Genomic DNA, 22,502 nt, shown 5'->3' with positions numbered 1-22,502 from the left:
CACTTCCTGAAAGTAATCTGAAGTCTTGCAGTAGCCTTAGTTTGGGAGTGACTTCATGTCATCTTCCCAGAAAACACCCATGGTATGTATGAATAGTGGACTTGCACCATCTCTGTGACCTCAAGTACTCCACTGCCCACTCTCAGCCCATGCCTTCCTCGGAGACCCAACGAGGCTTCAGAGTGTCAATCCTGCTGACTCTTCTGCATTCTGCAGTCAGGTGTTGGCAAGTGGGAAGGAATGGAAGACACAATTCTCAAAAAAAGAAGAGACCCCGATGCTTGTCCTCTGAGACCGGAGCACCTGGGAAGGGATCTCAGCTGAGGGACTGCCTCTGACAGATCTGTGTGACAGATTGGCGTGAGCATGTCTACAGGGCATTTTCCTGATTGTAAACTGATGTATGAGGACCCAGTCCCCTGTTAACTATGCCATCCCTAGTCAGGTGGTGTAAGAAAAGCATTTTTTTTTTAAGTAGCTGATCAAGCCATGGGGGGCAAACCAGTAAGCAGCACTCATCCACCGTCTCTGCTTGAGTTCCTGCCTCTGGGTTCCTGTCTTCAATTCCTGTCTTGGTTTCCCATGACGGTGGACTGTAAACTCTAAGCCAAATAAATCCTTTGCTCCCCAAGTTCTTTTTGATCAGTGATTTATCACAGCAATAGAGAATCAAAGTAACCCAGTAACCAAACAGCATGGTATTGGCATAAAACAGACACATAGGCCAGTGGGACAGAAGTATGAGCCCTGCCCATCAACTCATTCTTGACAAAGGCACCGAAGACACACATTGGAGAAAGGTCAGTCTCTTCAAAAAAGGAGGAGAGGGCTGAAACTTGGTCCTTATCTCTCAACCTGTGCATTCGTGAACTCAAACACTCCAAAAGCCTAAATATAAGATCTGAAACAAAAATTACTGGAAGAAATTGTCAATACTCCAATAACAGTGACAGATTTCTGAATCAAATCTCCGAAGCTTAGCAAAGACAAGACAACACATGAGATCACATCAAAATGCAAAGCTTTCATACAGGGAGAAAAAGTGGACAGAGTGAAGTGACAGCCTACAGACTGGGGGAAAAAAAGCCATTTAACAGCTATTCACTAGGCAGAGGCAGAGGGCAGACATCCAGAACATACAAACAACAACAAAAAATAACCTCAAAAATAACCTCAAAAACAACCTAATTTTAATGTGAAAAGGATACACGTGTGTGCATCTCAAAATGAACAAATACAAATAGACAATAAATAAAAGGACTTAATAATATTAGCCACTGGGGATACAAATCAAAACTACTGTTGAATTCCATCTTACTCCAGTTACAGCAGCTATTATCAAATTAGCTGAGAGAGAGAGAGAGAGAGAAAAACAAACCACAGAAGCTGAGGAGACGCATCCACTCCATCTATGAATGGCTATAACATATTTGCCATGAGAAACTGGCTCCAACCAGTATCCATATTAAAAACAGACAGAAAACAACAACAGAGCAAACTAACAAAACACTGAGAAAGCAGAGGCACACAGACCCTGGAGCTCACTGGCCAGCTAGCCTATCCTAATCAGTGAGCCCCAGATCCCAGAGAGAGACCATGACTTGAAGACCAAGGTAGGGCTGGAGAAAAGGGTCTGTGGATGAAATATAACAGTCCAAGCGTGAGGACATGCATGTGAATCCTGGAAAACTACCATAAAAGCCCAAGGCAAAGCACAAGTGTGTAATTCCAGTACTTGTATGAGGAGACATGAGGTAAAGACAGGAGAATCCTGGAAATTCCTAGCCTGGTGTACATGACAGAAAAACAACAAAGAGGCTCTGCCTCAGACAAGATGGAAAATGAGGACTGACACCCAAGGTTGTCCTCTGACCTCCAGAGCATGTCCATGCACGCATTAAAATAACACACACTAACACACACACACACACACAGACACAGACACACACACACACACACACACACACACACACACACAGAATGTTCCTGGGGAATAAAAATCTGAGATTGGCCTCTGGCCTCTATACTTATTATACATGCATGTATACACAACAAACTGCACACACACACACACACACACACACACACACACACAAGCATGCACACACACACACACACATGAAGAATAAACAATAACATGTGAATAAAATCAATATAAAACTAAACAATCTTCATGAGGATATTGGAAAAGGGACACCATTCTTAGTTGTGGGGTTAAAAAAATTAGTATGTCGAGGAGATCCAGCAACAAACCAAACTTAGGAGTACCATATGATCCAACTATGCCACTTCTAAGTAGGTATACATCAACAGACATAAATTTTGTATGTCCTTTAATCTGAGATGCCAGGTAATAAGACTGAAAACTAACACATATTTGGCTAATGTCAGATATCAGAACCTTAATAACTCTATATCTGAGCTTCTGCTAGCTGTATATCCAGATGAAATATCTGGAAGCTTCATACACACTGTCCCCTTCACAGTCCAATTTCAACAAGGACAAAGTTTGAAAGTTAGCAATCTGAAATTCAAAGAATTAATACTTTAATAGTGTGGTAGCTAATCTTGTTTGACAACCTGACTGATTCTGGAATCAACTAAAACACACTCCCTTGAGGAATTTTCTTGATGACACTATTTGAAATAGGATGGTCCCCCTAAATGCAGGTGATACCTTTTGTTGGCATCCCAAATTAAAGAACATAGAAAAAGAAACTTTGCTTTTTGTATGTTTGCCTTCTTGACAGCATAGTCGTCTACCCTACAGCTGTGGCATTCCTTTGCCATTATAGAACCAACCTCTTCAAGAATCCAATGAAGCCACCAGCTCTCCAGTAATCCACCAGGCATGCAGCTCTAGACTGAGAGCACAGAGACATCCAGGTTTATGGACTAAGCAACCTCATCTCACACTGCCCAAACTATGTTCATTAAATTAATTCTATTCCTTCAATAGCACATACAGTGTCCATGCCCAAACATTACATAGAAAATGAGGGACGAAAAGGAAGTCAGTAGATTAGCCAGCTACACAGGAGACATCTCCTCTGTCCGCCATTTTATTACAGGTTTGAGACCATTTGTGAAATGAGACTGAAGGACTGTGGCTGTACTAAATTCATATCATTCTATCAAAAGCCTTGATTATGAAAGGAGTGACAGGGAGGTCTTTTAGGGGAAGGCCAGATCTAAATGACTTGGTTTTAGATGCAAATTTGTAGAGAGGTCTTCTATGGGCAGGGGAGAGGAGGTTTCCATTGATTCTGCACTGAGATGGGAGGAGAGAAAATCATAGACACAGGTGAGCAGCCATGCCGGGGCATTCTTCATGGAGAAACACACTGAGCAGGGAAGGTTCCAGATGACAAGGAAGAAGAAGAAACAAAGAGCTCGCTTGCTCCAGGCCATATGTTTTCTTTTGAAAGAAGGAGGTAAGATCTTCTGTGCATAATGGAGTAAGGAAATGAAATTAGAGGCTCACAGGAAAGTTGTAAAAGGGTTGTAACAGCCACCAAGGGAAATGGTATGGGAAGCTGAGGAGACATCTAAGTGAAAGGGTTGCTAAGCAAGAACAAGGGCCCAGCTGAGGACGAGGCTCATAAACCTATAATGGAGAAAATCAGAGTGATTATATGATGCTCAGCTGGCTCGGCCTTCCAGGGAGAGTGGGAAAGCAGCCAAATGGGCTGGGTTGGATGCAAGTTTGGAAAACAGACATATACAGACAAGAGAGGAGAAGAAACAACATTTGATGGTGTGTGTCATCCATCTTTATGGAGTCAAGGGTAGATAGGGAAAAAACAAAACAAACAAACAAAACAACAACAAACAGCAGATAAGCAACTGCCTCAGATCAAAGGAAGAGGACAGACAAGGTCCATGATGTGACATGTTGAAAGGCATGGGTCAGAGGGAATTTCCTGGAAGAGAGGAGATAGGAGATAGTGCCAACAGGAAAACAATTTGGCTTGTAACTTTCCTCTCCTCCTCAATTTTTCCCGTCTTCTTGGGGCTCTCAAACTGCTACACCAGAGAATTGGCCCCCAATACTATTATCTACGGAGACTCTGATGCACTGTTGTTGCTTTTAGTTTATAGTTGTGCCAGGTAAATTTCCTTTTATTTGAAATAGGAAGTTCATCATTTCCAGCCACTTGTCTGCCTCATAGTCTGATGCTGTGGATGAACCCAAAGAAAGGGTATTTTAAAATAGACTTGGTGTTTGAGCTACCTCGATGGAAAATAAGATTTTTGATTTTTATATTTTGGCATAATTAAATCTTTTGTGTAAAACATTTTAATGACAAAAATAAAAATATAAATAAGAGAGAGCACAGTTCAGAGACAGGGAGAATACATGTCAGCATCTGAAAGGAGCCCATATCCAGGGAGTGGACAACTCCTCACACTGACAAAGACTATCCCAAGGCAGACAGGTGCTTAATGTGCAGTCATTCAGGGCTGGATTCACAACTTGTGACAGGTGAAGTGAAAAGTGCTTGCCGGGGTCAAATGTTTTAAATAAATTTAAATCCCATTGCAGGAGAGGATGTGAACCTGGGGCTGAGAGCAGAGAGAAGACAATGAGAACACTAGGGCTGTCACTGTCTTCCAAACTGAAAGATGGAAGATGTCACTCCTCTGTCCTCAGCCCCCTCAGTCAAATCCTAGATGAGCAAGACAGTCCAATGCTATAAACAGAATGTCATGTTGTAACAGGCCAGAGGCATGCCTCTGCAGGGAGAGAAGTGCACCTCTCTGAGCTTTAGAAAAAGAACCTTTCAGCACTGGCATCGTCAGTCGCAAATGTTTATAATTCTACATCTTTTCTTCTTTAAAACAAGCACGCCTTGCCTGCAGGTGGAAAGGACCAGACTCCTGGAGCACTAACTAAGATACCCACAGTCTGAGGAAGGGTGATTGCCATCTGTTATTTAGCAATAATTGTCACACAGACAAAGCTGCTGAAGCCGTATCCTTCCCATGAGGAACTCTGTCTTTCCTAAGATAAACTGGGCAATGCAGAGTTCAGCATATTCATAGTGTATGATGTATATGCGGGGTAATATTATACACTACAGATGCACATTGACCCTAACAATTACTCAGCGTTTGTGCAGCAGATAAAGGAATATGGTGACCACCCAGTGATTTTATTTTAAAGATCAGAGCATTTGTTTGTTGATAGGAATGGCCCTAGGCAGCAAGAATCATGGCCACTTAGCCACCCCATCTCAGGGACTGGAACAGAAATTATAAATAAATATGTGAAGAACTAACTAATATCTCCTCTGACAGAGAATTTGGTATTTACTCCAATAAATGATTTTTAAGGGAGTCAAATATTAATGGAAATACAAATGATTACACTTCTGCTTTAAAAAACATGTTAAGACTACAAGGTCCTCTAATTTTTAAGCCCAGGAACATAAATTAGTTTAAAAAAAATGGAATTTAGAATAACCTGTTATGCACCTTAAACACAAATATTCACTTTTAGATAATATACTGCCAACCTTGTAAATATCAGCTGTCATTTGACATTATGTATTTACAAAAATCAATTCACATTCTTTAGAGTCAACACAAAATTAAGGATATTATATGCAATATTTTATAAATATGTGTTTTAGCCTTTAAGCATTCCTCCATCAAACTTCTACCCCATTATTTCTCAAAGTACTGCATTTTCTTTGTGAAGGGAAGAAATGTTATTTATAAGTCTTTCAATCATTAATCAAGGAAACTGTAAGCAGATATTTGAAGTCAAACTTATACAATGGGGCCAACTTATACAAGAAGAACAGCAAAGGTTGAGGGAGACTACAATATCTTACCCTATTGTTTTCCACTTAGGTACCACAGCTTCAACCCTCTCACAGGTATGGGGACAATGTCTGGAGCTAAAGGCACCTGATTTCAATAAAGTTGCAGTGAGGGTTGTAAAAATGAGTGGAAAATAACAGATGCAGAATGCATTAGTATTCTGAATGCAAATGAGGAGTGATTGCTTCCCTGGTCAAGGGCTAAATATAAATGTCTGACTAAAGCTGAGTCACTTAGGGTAACGGGTCATTAGAGGCTGGAAGAAATGCACCACAGAAGCATGAGTGATGCTTCCCAAGACAAAAGAAAATCACCTGGGAACCATAGCGAGTCTCTGGTGTTTTTCAGGAAGCCTTAGGAAGGCTTAGGAAAACAACCCATATGGGTTCACCATCTCTGCTTTTGCCCATCAACCCCAGATTCTGACCTGAAAGATGATCCTCTTGCTCTGTGTGAATTTGTAAGTTTGCTGTGGTTTGATTCATTTGTTTGTTTTGTCAGACATGGTCTCCCTGTATAGCTCTGGTTGTCCTGGAACTCACAGAGATCCACCTGCTCTGCCTTCCAAGTGCCAGCCAGGATTAGAGGTGTACACTACCACCCAAAGCTGTGCCAATGTTTGTAACTTATGTATTGTAAATAATACTGGTCAATAGAAGCTCAAGTCCAAAGACAGAAAGAGCATCTCAGAGGCTTTCCTGGACTGACTAGTGGAATATTAGCAACATCGTTTTTGTTAACTCATATATCCAGGATCTAAGACTTCAGCAGTGTATATTGTTTTCTACTGTTAAAAAAAAAAAGGAAGCCTGCCTGGGGTGATATCTTATATTTTCTTATATTAGGTATAACTTTTTTAAAAATTTAGACAAAAAAAAGGTGATATGTGTTGATATCTTGCTTGTACAAATGAAATCTGTCTGAAGATCACAGAATTGAGCTTGCCACTAGCTTACCACAGAGGTCTGGAGGTCTGTACAGACAGACAGGAAGTGAGACAGTGGGTGGAAACAGGATATAAGTGGGAAGAAACAGGAACTTGCTCTCTTGTCTGCAGAGATACTAAGAAGGTAAGGTGCTGGTGGCTTGCTCCTTCTCTCTGATCTCTCAGCATCTTCCTCTATATCTGACTCTGGGTTTTTACTACTTAGACCAGTTAAGAACTCCATATACATCTACCTTCCTCAAATCTACTCAAAGTCATGATAATTTTATGTGAATTGTGTGACTAGATCAGAACACTAACAAACCCCCTCCTGAAGACTGCGAAAATGATGAGATGGTTTGCTCATTGCCCTCTGCACACTGTTCTTAAAGCTCATCTCACAGATGGCTTTACAATTTCCCACCATGAAGTGACAGGAGTGCCCAGCTCAAGCAAGAAAGCATACTGATCATCAGTGTTTCTGCTTTGATGGATAATCATTTCTATCGCTTGCTCTGAAGGAAACCATAAGGTTTATTCTAAAAGATTTTATATTAGCTTCACATCATAGCTCTCAATGGTGATATTTTTGTTCTGTGATCCATAGTAAAGTTTGAAAGCCACAGTAGCAGTTAATTCTTTTGAAGATACCTTGGCATTACTTTTGACCCTTGATGTCAAATAAATGTTAAGTTAAACACAAATGTAAAGTTAACACAAATAAACAAAGTTTTGTTTTTAGTTTACTTCTTCCCCAGAGACCACAGTGTGTTCTGACTGCAGTGGGATATGTACACATATTACAGAGCAAGGCCTAGAATCCCCCTTTCTGTCCAGCATTTTGCCCTTTGCTGGAATGAATGTGGCTTGGACTTACTCCCCTCTGCCAGAGGCAAAAGGACCCAGAACCTCATCAAACACCAAGGCTATCATTTTGAAATGCAAGTGGGATTTTGTTTTCTTGGCTTTGATTTTGTTTGCTGATAAATTTGTTCTAAAAAATAGCTTTAAAAGAGTAGGGCAGTGAGTGAAAGTACAGGGGAGATGCAATAAAGGCTGTGAGAAGCCTGTCAGTCATTCAAGATAGACCAGAAAATGCTGGGTGGAGCCGCTGACAGTTGCAAAAGGGCACTCAGGAGCTCATGAAGATGATACATGGTTCATTACATACTAAAAGTCATATCCCTGGATATTTAAGACACTGTTGAGATATGCAATGCAACGAATTATATGCAGAATTCCCTGTACTAGATAGAGCATGTAGAGGGACCTAAGCCCCGAAGCCCCACCCAATATGAATTATATAAAAAGCCTGTATGTATGATATAATTTTCTGATGTAACTGCACTGTATGATACAACCCCATTGCCCCCAGACTGATAGCTGGGAAACCAGCATTGGACTGACTCAGACCCCCTGAACATGGGTCTCAGTTAGGAGTCCTGGGCAGTCTAAGGGACCTCTGACAGTGGAACCAGGATGTATCCCTGGTGCACAAAAGGACTTTGGGAGCACATTCCCCATGGAAGGATACTCCCTTAACCTAGAGCCAGGAGGGAGGGCCTAGTTCCTTCTCCAAATGACTTGACAGATTTTGATGACCCCTCCTGGAAGGCATCACCCTCCCTGTGGAGTGGGGGGGGGGTTAAGAGGGTGGGAAAGAGGGAAGGAGGGAAGAAGGGAGGGAGGAAAGGAGGGAGGGAGGAACTGGGATTGATATGTAAAATAAGAAAAAAGTGATACAACCCCATTACACACTGTATGACATAACTTTCTGATATAGTTCTGCTATAACATACAGCCCTGTTATGCATTGCTGATATTCAGGAAACACTGTCTTTGCCCTAGCCTTCTTCCTCTATTGGAGGAGAATCTTTCTCTAATAAATTGTTCAAACCTCTGTTACACTATGGATATATTTCTGTCCAACTCCTTGTTCTAGGACACAAGTAACCAGAGCCCCTCTGAGGGTACCCAAAAACTCACTGTCCCCATATCAGTCCCATTATTGACTTCCATTATTGGCAACTCTGTGGAGATCAAGGATGATTTACACCACATAGAAAGGAGAAAGACAGCTTCCAACAGCTATGAAACACACTACAAAAATCTTAGGAGTTTTAAGCCTTCCATGATCATGTTTTTTTGTTGAGTCACATGCTACTCAGATGTGTCATGGCATCCTCAAAGGGCTGCCCATTGCCTGCAATTGGAGAATTTCCAGAAATAACTAATTTTCCATGATGGCTTTATTAGAAAGAAAGAAAAAAAAGAAACTATCCAAAACTATATCTGAGCTGTAAATCTTATTGAGGAAAACTTGCTTGTGTGAATATGCTATAGTTCTTAATCAAAGGAAAGTAGCTCTGTTCTCACCCCACACTTCAATAAGTTGGGGGCATTTGAAGCAATTATCCTAATTTTTAGTTATTTTGCTATTGTATGTGTATGGGTGTTTTGCTTGTGTATGTGTCTGTGCACCTCATGTATGCCCAGCCCACAGAGGCCAGAAGAGAGTTTTGGATTCCCTGGAACTGGAGCTATGGATAATTGTGGAATACCTTGTGGGTACTGGGAATTGAACCCTGATCCTCAGCAAGAGCAACCAGTGCTCTTAACCACTGAGCCATCTCCCAGCCAGACAGCAGTTGTCTTCATGTTACAGTCTTAACTGCCCCGTGCACATTAGTGCCATTGGCACAACTTCCATAAAATGACTGCTGAAGCAACAGGTTTATCATCTTACAGTTCTGTAGACGGGGAGTTTCACCAGGCTAAAATCAAAACATGAGAAAGCTGAGGTCCTCCCTGGCATTCCGGGGAAGAACCTGCTTCTCTGTGTTCGGGGTGTTAGCGGTACCAGTTCCTTACAACTGAGTCACGTCTCCCACTCACACCAGCCAAGTGCAGACTCTGAACTAAACCCAGCTGGCATAATGGACCAAGAAATGTACAGTGAGTACATTTCTTTCTTTTCTTATTTTAGACATTTGCCTTTTCTATTTCTGTATTTTATTATTTAAATCAATTTTAAATTTACATATACTTATCATATTCTTCCCCACCCCCAAGACTTTCCAGATCCCCTCTCTCCTTCTCTACCTACTTAACTTTCTCAAAAAACAAACAAAACACCAATATACCAGCAAAATAAAACCACACCAAAAGAAGGACAACAAAATCAAAACCTAACAACAAGACACCACCATTACCCTAGCATATTTTGTAGGCAGTACCCCATTGTTGATGAAAGGACATTTCCAGAGTTACAAATGGATGAAAAAATGTTTAAAATTTTAAAAAGTAAACTTAACTTTGTCTTCATCCCACACTGTATACTTTTATTTTTCCATAGACATGATAATTAACATATCTCTAATTTAGACAATACAATACATTAACATTAATAAATATTCCTTATAAATATAAATATCTAAATATATTTAGAGTACACGTACAAAATTTTTACTGACTGGTATGAATAATCAAAAATTGAAAATTACCATGTTAATAAGTATACTACATATATGTAGTTAAGATGTATACTATAACTGTTTAAAAGCATGTTTGTGCATTGACTTGATATTAGTTTTCTAAGAGCCTCACAACAGCTAATTAAGATATTGATGATTTCATGTAATTATTCAAATATAACATGACAGAATGGTTACAAAGGAGCCAAGGAAAGGTTAAGCAAATGTTTTGTAAAGATCTATTTATATGTGCATTCATGCACATGGGCAGGCTCATGTGCCCTGCCCGTGCCTGTGCCCTGTGCCCGTGTGTGTGTGTGTGTGTGTGTGTGTGTGTGTGTGTGTGTGTGTGTGTAAGCCTACATGGAAGCAACAGCTAAAATACTCTCAACCTCTGGATCTTTGTGTTAAAAATTTTGTTTTCTGGTGGTCAGGAAAAAACATCATAAGCCACATTGCATATTGTTAACAAGTAGATAATGAATAAACAAATGATACTTATAATTTTATATTTCAATACATTATTTCACCTGTCATTTATGTTTATCTATTTATATTTTGTAAGTGAATATAGAATACTCCCTTTAAAAGTTAATAAATCCATTCTACTTACCAAACTATTCCCTGAGCCCCAGAGCCAATTGGCTTCAGGTTCTGGTAGCGCTTGAGAACTGTGAAGGTTGAGTCTCCTACTTCCACGCTGTAGAACTGGTTATCTACTTTGCTTTTGCTCATGTTGTAATGTTTGGCAATATATGACACATCCACGTGTTTATCGAAGCCCTGTCAAGAAGAACAAGACATGAGCAGTAATATAATGATAATGGAAACAGAGAAATCTTTTCTTTCAATTATTACAAATATCTGGCCATCTCATATAAGAAAAAAATCTGTATTACACCCTGCCAGTTTATTTGAAGTAAATGAGGCTTAAAATGCAAAGGATGGTTTCTCAATATGAAAATATTGAAGGCCTGGGAATATAGATCAAGTTCGATCCCCAGTAACTCAACAACAGCAACAACCAACACCAGTTTGAAACAGAGAAAGATGACATTTGGCCATAGGATAATTTCATCCCTTTTAGGAAAACAAATACTGGCTCTAGTGTATCTTAGACACCTAAGGTTTAAGGAAACAAGGAAGGTACTGACTGGTCCTAAGAGGGAGGGAGGCTGAAGATGATGAGTGCAGTCCTTCTTCAGAAAGAGCTTAGGCCACAAACTAGCATGCAGGTTCAACTTTTATTAATTAGGTAAATTTGAATTAAATACAGTTGACTTTGTTTTTCTCATTAATACCCAAAGTATTACTATTCTTATTAAGTGCTGAAAATACTAGATTAAATAAACATTGTTCTATAATTCCATGGCACTCTGTTTTGAGGGTGCTTAGATATTTTACATATCTTGGCCATTGCATTTCCTGTTTATCTGTGAAGAAGTTTAAATGTCAATCATATTTGATAAAGAGTTGTATTAAAATTCTGAATATAGACACATAATATATAATAAGGAGTTATTACTCATGTTTAGTACTTAATCATAAAAGCTATATGTCATACTACACAGAACACTCTATAGTTAGATGGGTCATACTATGAGAGAATGCCTATGTAATACTTAGGCCTCTGCTTGGTTTCATTTAGGTTTAAATAAGCGTTCTTTCTGTATATTCTTCCCAACAATTGAAAAACAATCTCAGCAAGTAGTTCTCATTAGGCAAAGCATTTACATGCTGGAGCCGTTCAGTTTGGAGAATCTTGGCAAGTCCTATAAAGCAACAGAGAGCTATAACTCATATGTTCCTTGTGAAAGCTTACTGGTGGCCTTGCAGGAGCTGGGTATCCCACACAACAGATCATTTCCCACATACATCATGAGGTTCAAATGTCCTGATGAAGCTTCAGTCAGTGAAAGCTCCACCTACAATGTTTGAGCCTAGAATTTAAACCAAAGAATTTTTATGTCATTTAACACATTAACTTTTCTGAATACCAGTTCTGGTATAATTTGAAAGATTTAAACTCTCTTAGGCTTGAACCTCTGAGTTAGCCACAAAACAATTTTCCTTGGAAAGTTTTGCCATCTCATGTCTATATAAAAACTTGAAATGTCAGTATCTCTTAATCTTTGCCTGAATAGAATGTGATCCAGGCAGGATGATGAGGTCATGGAACTCGCCCCAGGCAGGATGGTGATGTAAGGAAAACTGAATGTAGATTATTTGACCTAAGCTAGGAGACCTGTTTGCTATTTCTTTCCTGCACCTGCTTAGCCATGAAAATATGCAATTGATGTCTCAGGATTTCTCTGTGCCATAGATCTTGGCTGACATATCTTCTTATATTTTTATCATTCATTTGTCTATCATTTAAGTATTTGTTGTAGTGTTGGGCCCTTGCAGATGATAAGGAACTCCCATATTCTAGAAGCATGTTTTTCCCTGGGCCATAAGCTCAGCCCTTCTTTAAATATTGAGACAAGAATCTTGGTAAATTACACAAGGTGGCCCTCAACTCAGTATGTGATCCAGGATTGCTTGAAAGTTGTCATCTTCCAGCTTCAGTTTTCCAAGTAGCTGGAATCATAGGGGTGTGCCACCATACTCCTAGTCTTCTGCCACCTTATATATGTGTTTCAGAGGTGGGGATATAGCTCAGTGATTAAAAACACACTGGCCTAGTTACATGCAAGTCCCTGAATTCAATGTGCATCTCTGAAAACTCAATAATAAAAATGTAATCCTATAGGTACAAATGTGATTTGACCTTTTATGGGTGTGTTAGCAATGTGTGTACAGTCAAATAAACATTTATATTTTGAGAATATGAACTCCCAAAAAGATAGCCTGGTGTCTGCTGGATTTAGAACTTGGAACCATAGTGCTTGGTGGGCATGATTAACCTGCTTAAAAATGTGGCCACTCCTGGTCATGTCCCCAGCCTCAGGCATATCATCTTTCAGCAAAACAAAGACTATAACTTCATTTCTATTTCCAATACCTCCTGTTACAAGGTTAATAAGCATTAAAATAGTACAACTAAAGCAAAAGCTAATCACAGATGAGCACAGTGTCGACTAAAACAGAATCTGTGTGTTTCTGTGTCTCTTAGTGAGCAAGATTACAGATAAGCCATGCATCTGTAAGACCCTCAGAATGAGGAGTCTTCCAGGTTCGGTCGATACCCCAAGAACTCAATGTCCAGTCCAGTTGCTGCAAAACGCAAGAGGCTTTAATGAACAGGAAACGTTTGCGCAAACGGGCTCCTCCAGCACGCAGGCTAGGGAGAAGCCCCCTCCCCCGGGCACAGGTGTTTTTAAAGGCAACCCCACAAGTTGAGGGGGTGGGACCCTCTGTCCATTGAGTACATGACCCTTGGAGGCCAGATGGTCTGCTATTAGGGTCAGCAGACCTTAGGGCCTCAGGTGTGCTAATTAATCTTGTCTGGGCAAACCAGAGTTACAGCTATCTCTTGACCCTATTTACCACCTGTTGACTCACAGGAAAGGAGGGGCAGTGTGAATTCTTCTTATTTCAGGGCCTTGTGAGAGGAAGGTAGCAAATTCCAAGGAACAGATATTGGTTTTTAGGTTAGTCCATCATTAACATTACTTTTTAGGTCTTTCACATCGAAACCATGGATGGTTCTAGGATATTTTATAGAATATCTGTAACAAATATGGAAGCCATGACTTCATTCAGTCTGACTGAAGCTTCAATCATAATTAATCTAGTTAAGCTCATTCCACAGGAAGCTAAAATCTGACCCTTTTTTGTGTTTAAGCAAACCAAGCACATTTTCACAATGAACTAATTCAAAAGTCCTCACAGTTCCAAAGCTGAATGTTTTAACTTGTCCATTAATATTGGGCAGTCTAACAGAGTCTATTATAACCACTTCATAGATTTGGTTTGGTTTTAGAAAAAAAGTATCTCAGGGTATAGATAAGAAATGGAGCACTACATTTTCTATAGTCATATTTCCATATATACACAAGAAAAATACCATAAAGCAACACAAGCCTCACTCATAAATGCAGGAGGACAATTGCCATGGCAGCAATGAGTTATTTCATAGACAATATGTGCCATGTTGTTACACTGTCCACCTTGCCTTTGTTTAATATCTCATCCACTACAGCCAAACAAACAAAAGCATGAACGCTGTGATATTGGTTATCAGTACAAAATTAAACATGATTAACGTATATATAAGGAAAGCCAGAGTCATATTCCATTAAACAGATGGGAGTAGGAGCACAATAAAAGGAAAAGACTCAGGTAAAAGCATTCTCTCCCTAAATGGTAAAACATCACCTGAAACTGTTTATGAAGTTTATTAAAATATGAAAAATAAGATAGCAAAATGAATAATGTTTTGCAATGTTTCATCTCTTTATTTTCAACTTCACTAGATTTGGAAGCACCTATGAACCACACATCTGGACATGTCTTTGAGGGTATTCCCACAAGTTTAGCTGAGGAGGGAAGGCCCACCCTGAATGAGTGGGACCATTGCATGGGGGGGGGCGGATCCGGACTGCATAAACAGAGAGAGAAGAGAAGCTAGATGAGAGCAAACATTCCCATCTCTCTCTGCTTTTTGACTATGGACATAATGTTCTATTAGCTGTGCTTGCCATGCTATTATGACCACATCCCCTGAAGCTTTGAGCTTAGTGGATTGTTTTGGTGGGAGACCAAAATCCTGGGAGAAATGTGGGCAGGGGAGGCTTGTCTCATGGGGCTTCAAAGGAAAGCAAGGACTTTATTCAGTACCTAGTAGCCACTTGTCCTACATTGTGCCTGCAATCTGACTGGAACTAGATAGGGGCTGCTTGTACTGCATTCTGTCCATGCCCTGCAAATCTGAGTGAAACTCAAATCAAAATAAATTGATGGAGGAAAGTACAACCCCAGCTGTGATATGGTTACTGCTTATTTCTCTCTGCCAGCTCTATGGTGGATAACAGAAAGATATGGAAATTTTACAGTTTTGTGAGCAAAGCAGTGTGAGCAAGTACAAAAGCTCAGACAAAGCAGGTGCAAAGCGAGCAGCTATAATTATTATGGAGAAAGTGTGTGCTTGTCTGTGGAAAATAGGAAAGATGTCTCAAAGTAATTATTCCTCTCATCGAAGGCCCCAACATACAAAAATGCAATATGGTTTGAAACAAGAGAGTATGAACTGCGAATGTTGCTAAAGATTTCCTGTGGGGAAATAACTTTCCAGGGCAGTGTTTTCCCGAATCCAGGTACCAGAGCATGCAACTATTATGGTAAAAAGAGGACCCACTACATCTCAAACTGGCAGTGGCGCTTGACAGGATGATCCACACTGTGGTGGTTTTGCAGGCATGCGAAGCACAACAGTTATGGGGTCATGGTGACTTGAATGCAAGTTCCAGAAAGCCATTGAGACCAGACAATGTGAGGCAAGGACAGATTCCCTGAACAAAGCTATGAGCTGCCATTTTATTTAGCAGTGAAGGTTAAGGTTAAGCTGCAAAGAGACCCTAAGATATTGGAGATACTAGACACCACAGGACCAAGGAGAATTGTAGATATGAAAAGAGCTAGCCCAACAAAGATTGTCCAAAGCAGTTGACCAAACCTAAGAGATCTTGCAGCTACATATCTGGCATCTGTTGCTCTTAGTGGTATCACGTTGCCCTTGCCCTTTGTGACCCCCGTATCTCTAGTACTACTTCATGTAGCACATGTAATTTAAACATTTATGTAAAGACCTTTTCTCCTCATAGCAATCAATAACTGGTATTTTTAATTTTGTGTTAATTTGGCTCACAATCAAAATACTGCATGCCAACTGGTTATTAAAAGGTTTATAATGGTTGCTTCAGAGAGAATGAATGGATGTCCTGAGTGACATGTGTGATAATTCTCTCATTCATATTCTGTCTCTGTCTATCTAGCTCTCTCTCTAAAATAAAGATAAGCCTTTAAAAATAGATAATAAAAATCTGTATATTAAGGTTTGTATAATTATTATGCCTTCAAGCTCCAAAATGCAAAATAGTTTGACTCCAACTTCTGAAAATAACTGGAGTTGTACAGAGAAAATGAAGAAGAAAATCATAGTCATTTTTTTCTCATTTCACTTTATATTGGACCTTAATAGATTACAATTGTTTATATTTATGGACTATGAAATGATGCTGCGTGCACATGAGGCAGAATGAGTAAACCAAGTTAATTAAAATATCTATAAGGTGCATTGAATAAAGGATGAAACGGATCTTAATTGGCAATCAGCAAATTCATGAACATCTCCTTGACATAAAGTATAACATAAACTCTGCGGTTCAACCAAAAGGGAGACAAACTCGGCTTCCTTAATTTCTTAGACCAGTTCCTTAGTTTCTAAGTCCGCTTAAACAAACGACCTGTAGATTAATTTGTATATAGAGTGGGTATGTATATGGGGTGCACTGTGCATGGGCATGAGTGCACATGTGGGGGTCAGAGGACACCCCAGGGTGGTGGTGGTGTTCAGGGCTTAGAGGCTGAGTCACGCCCTGGCCTGGGACCTCCCTAAGTCAGCTGGACTGGTGATTGGTGGTTTTTCAGGATCCACCTATCTCCTCCTGTCGTCCTGCTACAGATCAGACTCCAAGCCCAGGCCACCATGCCTGGCTTTGTGGGTTAGCACAGGCCACCATGCCTGTCTTATGATGTGGGTTCTTGGGACTAAACTCATGTCCCTATACTTGTGACTAGTCACTATACTGCCCTCACCATCCCTGCAAAGCCCAGTTAACTAATTTTAACTCCAGAGACTCAAGCTCTCTCCAAATCAGGAAATCCTTTAAGATTATTCATAAGCAATTTAATATCAGTTTACCTTCAGAGGGTTAATAACTATTAGATAAATGTTAGATTAATGATTGTGATTAGTAAAGTAGCCAAAACATGATCAAGGCTAGAAGCACACTCCTCCAAGAGATAAGGATGTGGAGAAATTAGGTTTCACAGACAAGCAATCAAATTTCTACTGACAAGACAAGACAGTGTTTCTCTGCTGTCTTTCTACTCTGAAGAGCTCAAAATTATGCATTGAACATTTGCTGCATTAAAATAAATTGAGCTTTGAGAATAAAGGTTGAGATGTCTTGGGCTTGTCCTCACTGTAGGACCCCTGTATGGGACAAGGATAGCCCTGTACACCTGAAGCTAACACCCCCAGGAGATGGCAAGTGCTGCAGATGCCAGCAATTGTGATTGAAGGTTCCAGCTCCTAATGCTATAAGTCCTAATTCACCCACTGCATGAATCATGTTGCCATTGGTCTCTAGTCCTGCTGCATGCATATTTTAAATATTTATGAAAAGGCCATTTCTTCTCATGACAATCAATAATTTTTTTTATTTTGTGTTAATTTGGCTTCTAGTAACTCTCATATTAGTTCAAAGGAGCAATGAATGAGGCACAAACTTCCTTATGGACTCTGGGTGTCTTTCTTAGACTATGCCCACAGGATACCAGCATGCATTGTCCACCGCACTTCCAGAGAGTCAGACACCAGCAGGAGACTGCCCATGTACATAAAGCATTTATTGACTCCTATTGTGGAAACGTAATTTGATAACATTACACATCTCTCCTTTATTCCTATAGTTCTGCCCTCTCCTTTACTTCTCTAATAATGTGAAGAAAAGAGCTCCAAACGCAGCACATGTGTGATTTCTTTTATTCACAAGTGAATCTCAATAGCTCTGCTTGTCCACTCAACTGAGACCAGTGCTAAAGCAGTTGTCCTGTTTTTCAGGATGGGTCAAGAAACTGAGTGTTCACATTCCCCAGGTGTATCTTATCATTTATATTATGAAAATAGGAGTTATTTATTCCATGTCTACCGTCACAAAGAAAAATTTCTCAACAAATATAACAGCTCTCCTGGTGGCGATGCCTTAGACAAGTAATAAAATAGTCAATAGTAGTCTATTATTCATAATAAACAACATTTATTTTAAAAAGGGTATTCTTGGAAAGTCAACAAATATTACTGAAGTCATTCAATACATTTTTTAGTTAAAACAATGATAAACACACACATATTTTGTTGAGAGTTGGCATCTGGAAAGTTTGTTTTCAATGGTTTCTTATGGACATTTCAAAGCCTGAAACTAAACAGTGATGATAATCTACAGGCTGGAGTCAAGAGGCATAGGTGGTAGACACATTTGATTACTCATTAAAGTTATCTAAGATGGTTGAGTAGACAATAGGAGCAGAAATTAAGATGTGACCACATGCAGCTGGTGGCCAGAATAAGCACTCCAGAATAAAAACAGCCTGGGAGACTCCCTGGGAAACAAGTTCCGAAGAGACAGTTTGGAGGTAAACTCACCCGATAATTCTGCCTCTAAAAATAAAGACATTTGTTTCATCACATTGCTAGAGAAGTAAAGGAGGGAGCAGAGCTAAAGGAATAAAGGAGAGATGTGTAATATTGCCAAATTACATTTCTACACTTAGAGTCAATAAATGCTTTATGTACGGGAGCAGCCCTCTGCTGATGTCTAGCTGGCTAAAAACACTGTGGACAATGCACACTGGTCTCCTAGGGGCCACAGTCTTAAGCAAGACACCTGGAGACTCAGGCTTGTTCATTTTCCACCCAAGGATGATCATGGCTGCAACTGAATAGACAATCAGAACACTGATAATTCGCTCTCTCATAATGCACAAGTTTGTAGGAGTCCATGTGAATGCTTCAGTCCACCAGTGAACAACAGACAAAATCCCAGGGATGCTCAAAAGCAATGGAACCAATGGAGAGAAGAAGGGAAGAGACCCATTGTAATGGCTCATTCTTACATAAAACTCACATCAAGACATCTTGGGCTACTAAACTGACATCACCAAGTACAGAGTTAGAAGAGACATGCGCAGTTATCTGGGTAAGCTTGTGTGGACTGGTTCCAGCAAGACTCTGGAAAATGTTTCTGGCCAAGCCAAAAAAAAAAAAAAAAAAAAAAAAAAAAAGCCTTTTCTGTTGGAAAGAAAGAAGCCACTCATCATACCATCTTAAGGTATGTGTGGGGGAGGGGGAAGGAAAGTTAAGAAACTGCATGGGCAGTGGAGAATTCCAGGGGAGCAGTTATTTAGGGTGCTAGATAATAAAGTCTTTAGAATGAGTGTTTGGGGCTATGTCCCATGAGATTCAAAGACTTTGGGTGTGTTTTGTCTTGTTTCTAGTAACATTACTCGAAGGCCACTCTCACAGGTGTGTGAGAATAGGTCATCTAGAGCTGGGCAAAGGCAGGTGCTCTTACAATAATTCAGACAAGAGAGGGTGGCTTGGATCAAAGGGGTAGCAGAGAGATGGTAAGAGAGAGTGACAGTACAGACACACGCAGAGTTAAATTTGGCAGAGTGCGCTGACAGTTTGGATGTGGTGGCTCATAATGACTCCACCATTCTGTTCTAATTGGACAGAGCCAGAACTTCCTGAATTGTTACAGAGACAATAGAAAGAGAAATATGTAAAGAAGATTACGTGTTTTGTTGTCTCTGAGCAGACTGACCTTGAACTCATGGTTCCCCTGCCTCAGCCTCCCTAGTGCTGGGGGTTACAGGTGTGCACCAGCACCCTACTAATAAAGTTTGGCATGCTTTCTTGACATCTAATTGGAGATGCAGAACCAAGCAGTTGTGTGCATGAATCTGGTTGTAATGGGAGGTCTGGCTCAGAAACACAACTATGTGAATCTGCAATGTCACACTCACATTGAGAATTCAAGGATGGGAGCACCTGGAGGGGCAGTAGAAACTTGGTGGTTCTCATGAACACATTCCAGCAGTGTTTTCAACACTTTGCTAGTACAAGTTCCCTGAATTCCAGTAACAACTCTCGGAGGTGGATGATATTTATTTTCTCATTTTACAAATCAGGAAACTGAGGCACATAAACGTTGAGGAATTCACTCACACTGGCAAATGAGCAACTACTAAATGGCTCTTGTTAGAGAAGAGATCCCATCTACAGGCTTGGCCCTCAAGCCCTATGACTTTTGGACAGAAACAAGGTGAGGCCGAACAGTAAGTCTTAAGACTGTGGGTCACACACTTCCCTTTGCCGGAGGAATCCTACTCATGTTCAGGGAGAGTGGGTGCCACAGAAACTAAGGAAGGCAAAAAACACTGTTCCCTTGTAGTAAAGAGTGTTATATGTAATAATAGATGAGATAGAGTTCCCCCCTTAACCCTGCTTTCATTGGGTACATACCACTTCTTTCATAGTTCAGCTCAGTGAGAAGCAGCAAGCAGCACACAGAGATGGTGAATACAGTTAGAATCCAATTCCTCTACAGTCCTTCATCAAACTTAAGAGTAAAGGGGAAGGTGACAATGATACCTGATAGCTGCTTTAGACTAGGACAGTTCTGTACACACCACCTATGAGGACGGGTCTTAAACAACTATTTTCTTAGTGATGGTATTTGTATGGAATCATGGGTGTAGATTTACTGGCTTCACACAAATGTCAGATGTTGTGGCTACCTTCATGCTCTTCCTTTGTGGGCTACTGACAACGTGCTATTGTTGCATTGTTTTGTTTTCTAACTACTGTAAAAACAAACTGCATATCACTGGCAGGTGACAACAGGTAGTCATTAGGGATGCAGCATTTGGGACTCCTCAGCTCTTTAGAAAAATGAAGAGCAATCAGGTTCCTGGGGCTTTATCAATGCTACATTCCAAGGATTTCAACAGGAACATTGAAAAAATCTAAATAAAACTGAAATCTGATTAGAAACACTTTACCGATTAGTTATAAACCCATTCAGAAAGTTTCATTTCTAATGTCAACTAAATAAACTGAAAAAGGCAGAAATCTAAGTGTTCATTGTACTTCGCAAGCACTTTTAGTGTCACATAAGGAACAGCCTTGGTGTGGTACATAAGAAAACAGAACAGCAAAAGTGAAGTACGAGGACGTGTACTGTACCTTGTTTTACCTGTGAGGAACACACACCTGACAAAAGGCGATTTTCACATCCAAGGTTGGTTCACTGCAGTAGTATAAGAAATGGAGGCTCATAAATACCTACAGGAAACAAAAAATGGGTGATAAGTTTCCAAGTCACTAACTTTTAATTATTTGATAGCATAGATTTTGTAATCATCTGAGTTATAGACAAGAGATCATGAACAGCACATATGAAAGACAAATCTCAACCAGGTACTTTACACAAATTATAGGTATTATGTAGTGTAATATGGTAAAATGTTTTATGTTTTATAATGATCAATGTCATCATAGTCCTATATGTTAGATATAGTAATTAGATATTCCTAACAAATTAAGACTAAATACTACATTTATATAAAGTTTATATAAAACTTTCAATGCTGGGTATCTAGTTGAAAAAAATCAAACATACACTCAAAAGCATGTGTTTGGAAGCTCGTTTGCTGGAGTCTTGATCTCTAACACAGAGGTATTCAGGTAGCAGGATCATGAAAGTATAAACCTAACAAATGATGCCTAAGTCCACTGATGGATCCACAGCTGAATGGATTACTAAAGGGTAGAAACTCATGGGGTTGGGGCTGGAGAGTAGGGGAGCCCCTAAGGTGTGCTTTTCAAGGCTATGTCTTGTTCCCCTCCTTTGCTTACTCCCTTTCTCTGACTTCCTGTTCACCACATGTCCCCTGCCATGATGTTCACTTCTCAAACTGTGAGCTGAAATAATCTCCTTTAAGTTTTTATATGGAGATATATTGTTTATGATTTATTGAAGCCACTGGAGATCAAATAGCAAAGTAGCCACACTAGTTTGCTATAGAAGCCAGGAAGTGGTGGTACACACCTTTAATCCAAGGACTCAGGATTAAGAGGTAGACAGATCTCTGTTAGTTCAAGACCACACTGACTGCATGATCCAATCTAAAAGAGAAATAGCTCTCACAAAGGTGATCTCATCACCTGGGATCACACACCTTTAACTCCAGCTCTAGGGAGGTGGAGACATGGGTGATATGACTGGGTGGAGAGAGGAATAAAAGAAGGAGGAGACCGGAATTCAGAGCCTTTTGTCTCTGAGGATTTGTGGAGACAGGATTGCCATTTCAGCTGGGTAGAGGCACAATCTACTGGGTTGGCTGCTTTGCTTCTCTGATCTTCAGCTTGAAGCTTGAATCCCAATATCTGTCTCTGGGTCTTTTATTCATCATGCTCCATTATTATTCTTGGGTGTGTAATCTCAGTGGTGAGAAACTGGCAGAATACTAAGAAGTAAACTAAG

General features: G+C 40.1%; 1 protein-coding gene across 4 annotated transcripts in view; it reads right to left on the bottom strand.

The window, feature by feature from the left end:
* Window positions 1–22,502, bottom strand: part of Mapk10 (mitogen-activated protein kinase 10) — a 258,111-nt gene that overhangs the window by 108,468 nt on the left and 127,141 nt on the right. For 3 of the 4 annotated variants that reach the window (XM_051198162.1, XM_051198164.1, XM_051198161.1), the window contains 2 exons: window positions 21,230–21,301; window positions 10,841–11,010 (listed from right to left, as the gene is read on the bottom strand). In XM_051198162.1, the coding sequence (XP_051054119.1) occupies window positions 10,841–11,010; window positions 21,230–21,295 (236 nt within the window). In that variant the 5' untranslated portion in view covers window positions 21,296–21,301. Of the gene's footprint in view, window positions 1–10,840; window positions 11,011–21,212; window positions 21,302–22,502 lie in introns of all 4 variants that reach the window. The other variant, XM_051198163.1, reaches the window with a different exon arrangement.

Source organism: Phodopus roborovskii, unplaced genomic scaffold (assembly GCF_943737965.1).
Source record: "Phodopus roborovskii unplaced genomic scaffold, PHOROB, whole genome shotgun sequence".
In the NCBI taxonomy this organism is placed as follows: domain Eukaryota; kingdom Metazoa; phylum Chordata; class Mammalia; order Rodentia; family Cricetidae; genus Phodopus; species Phodopus roborovskii.
This window is presented reverse-complemented; position numbering and strand designations above follow the sequence as displayed.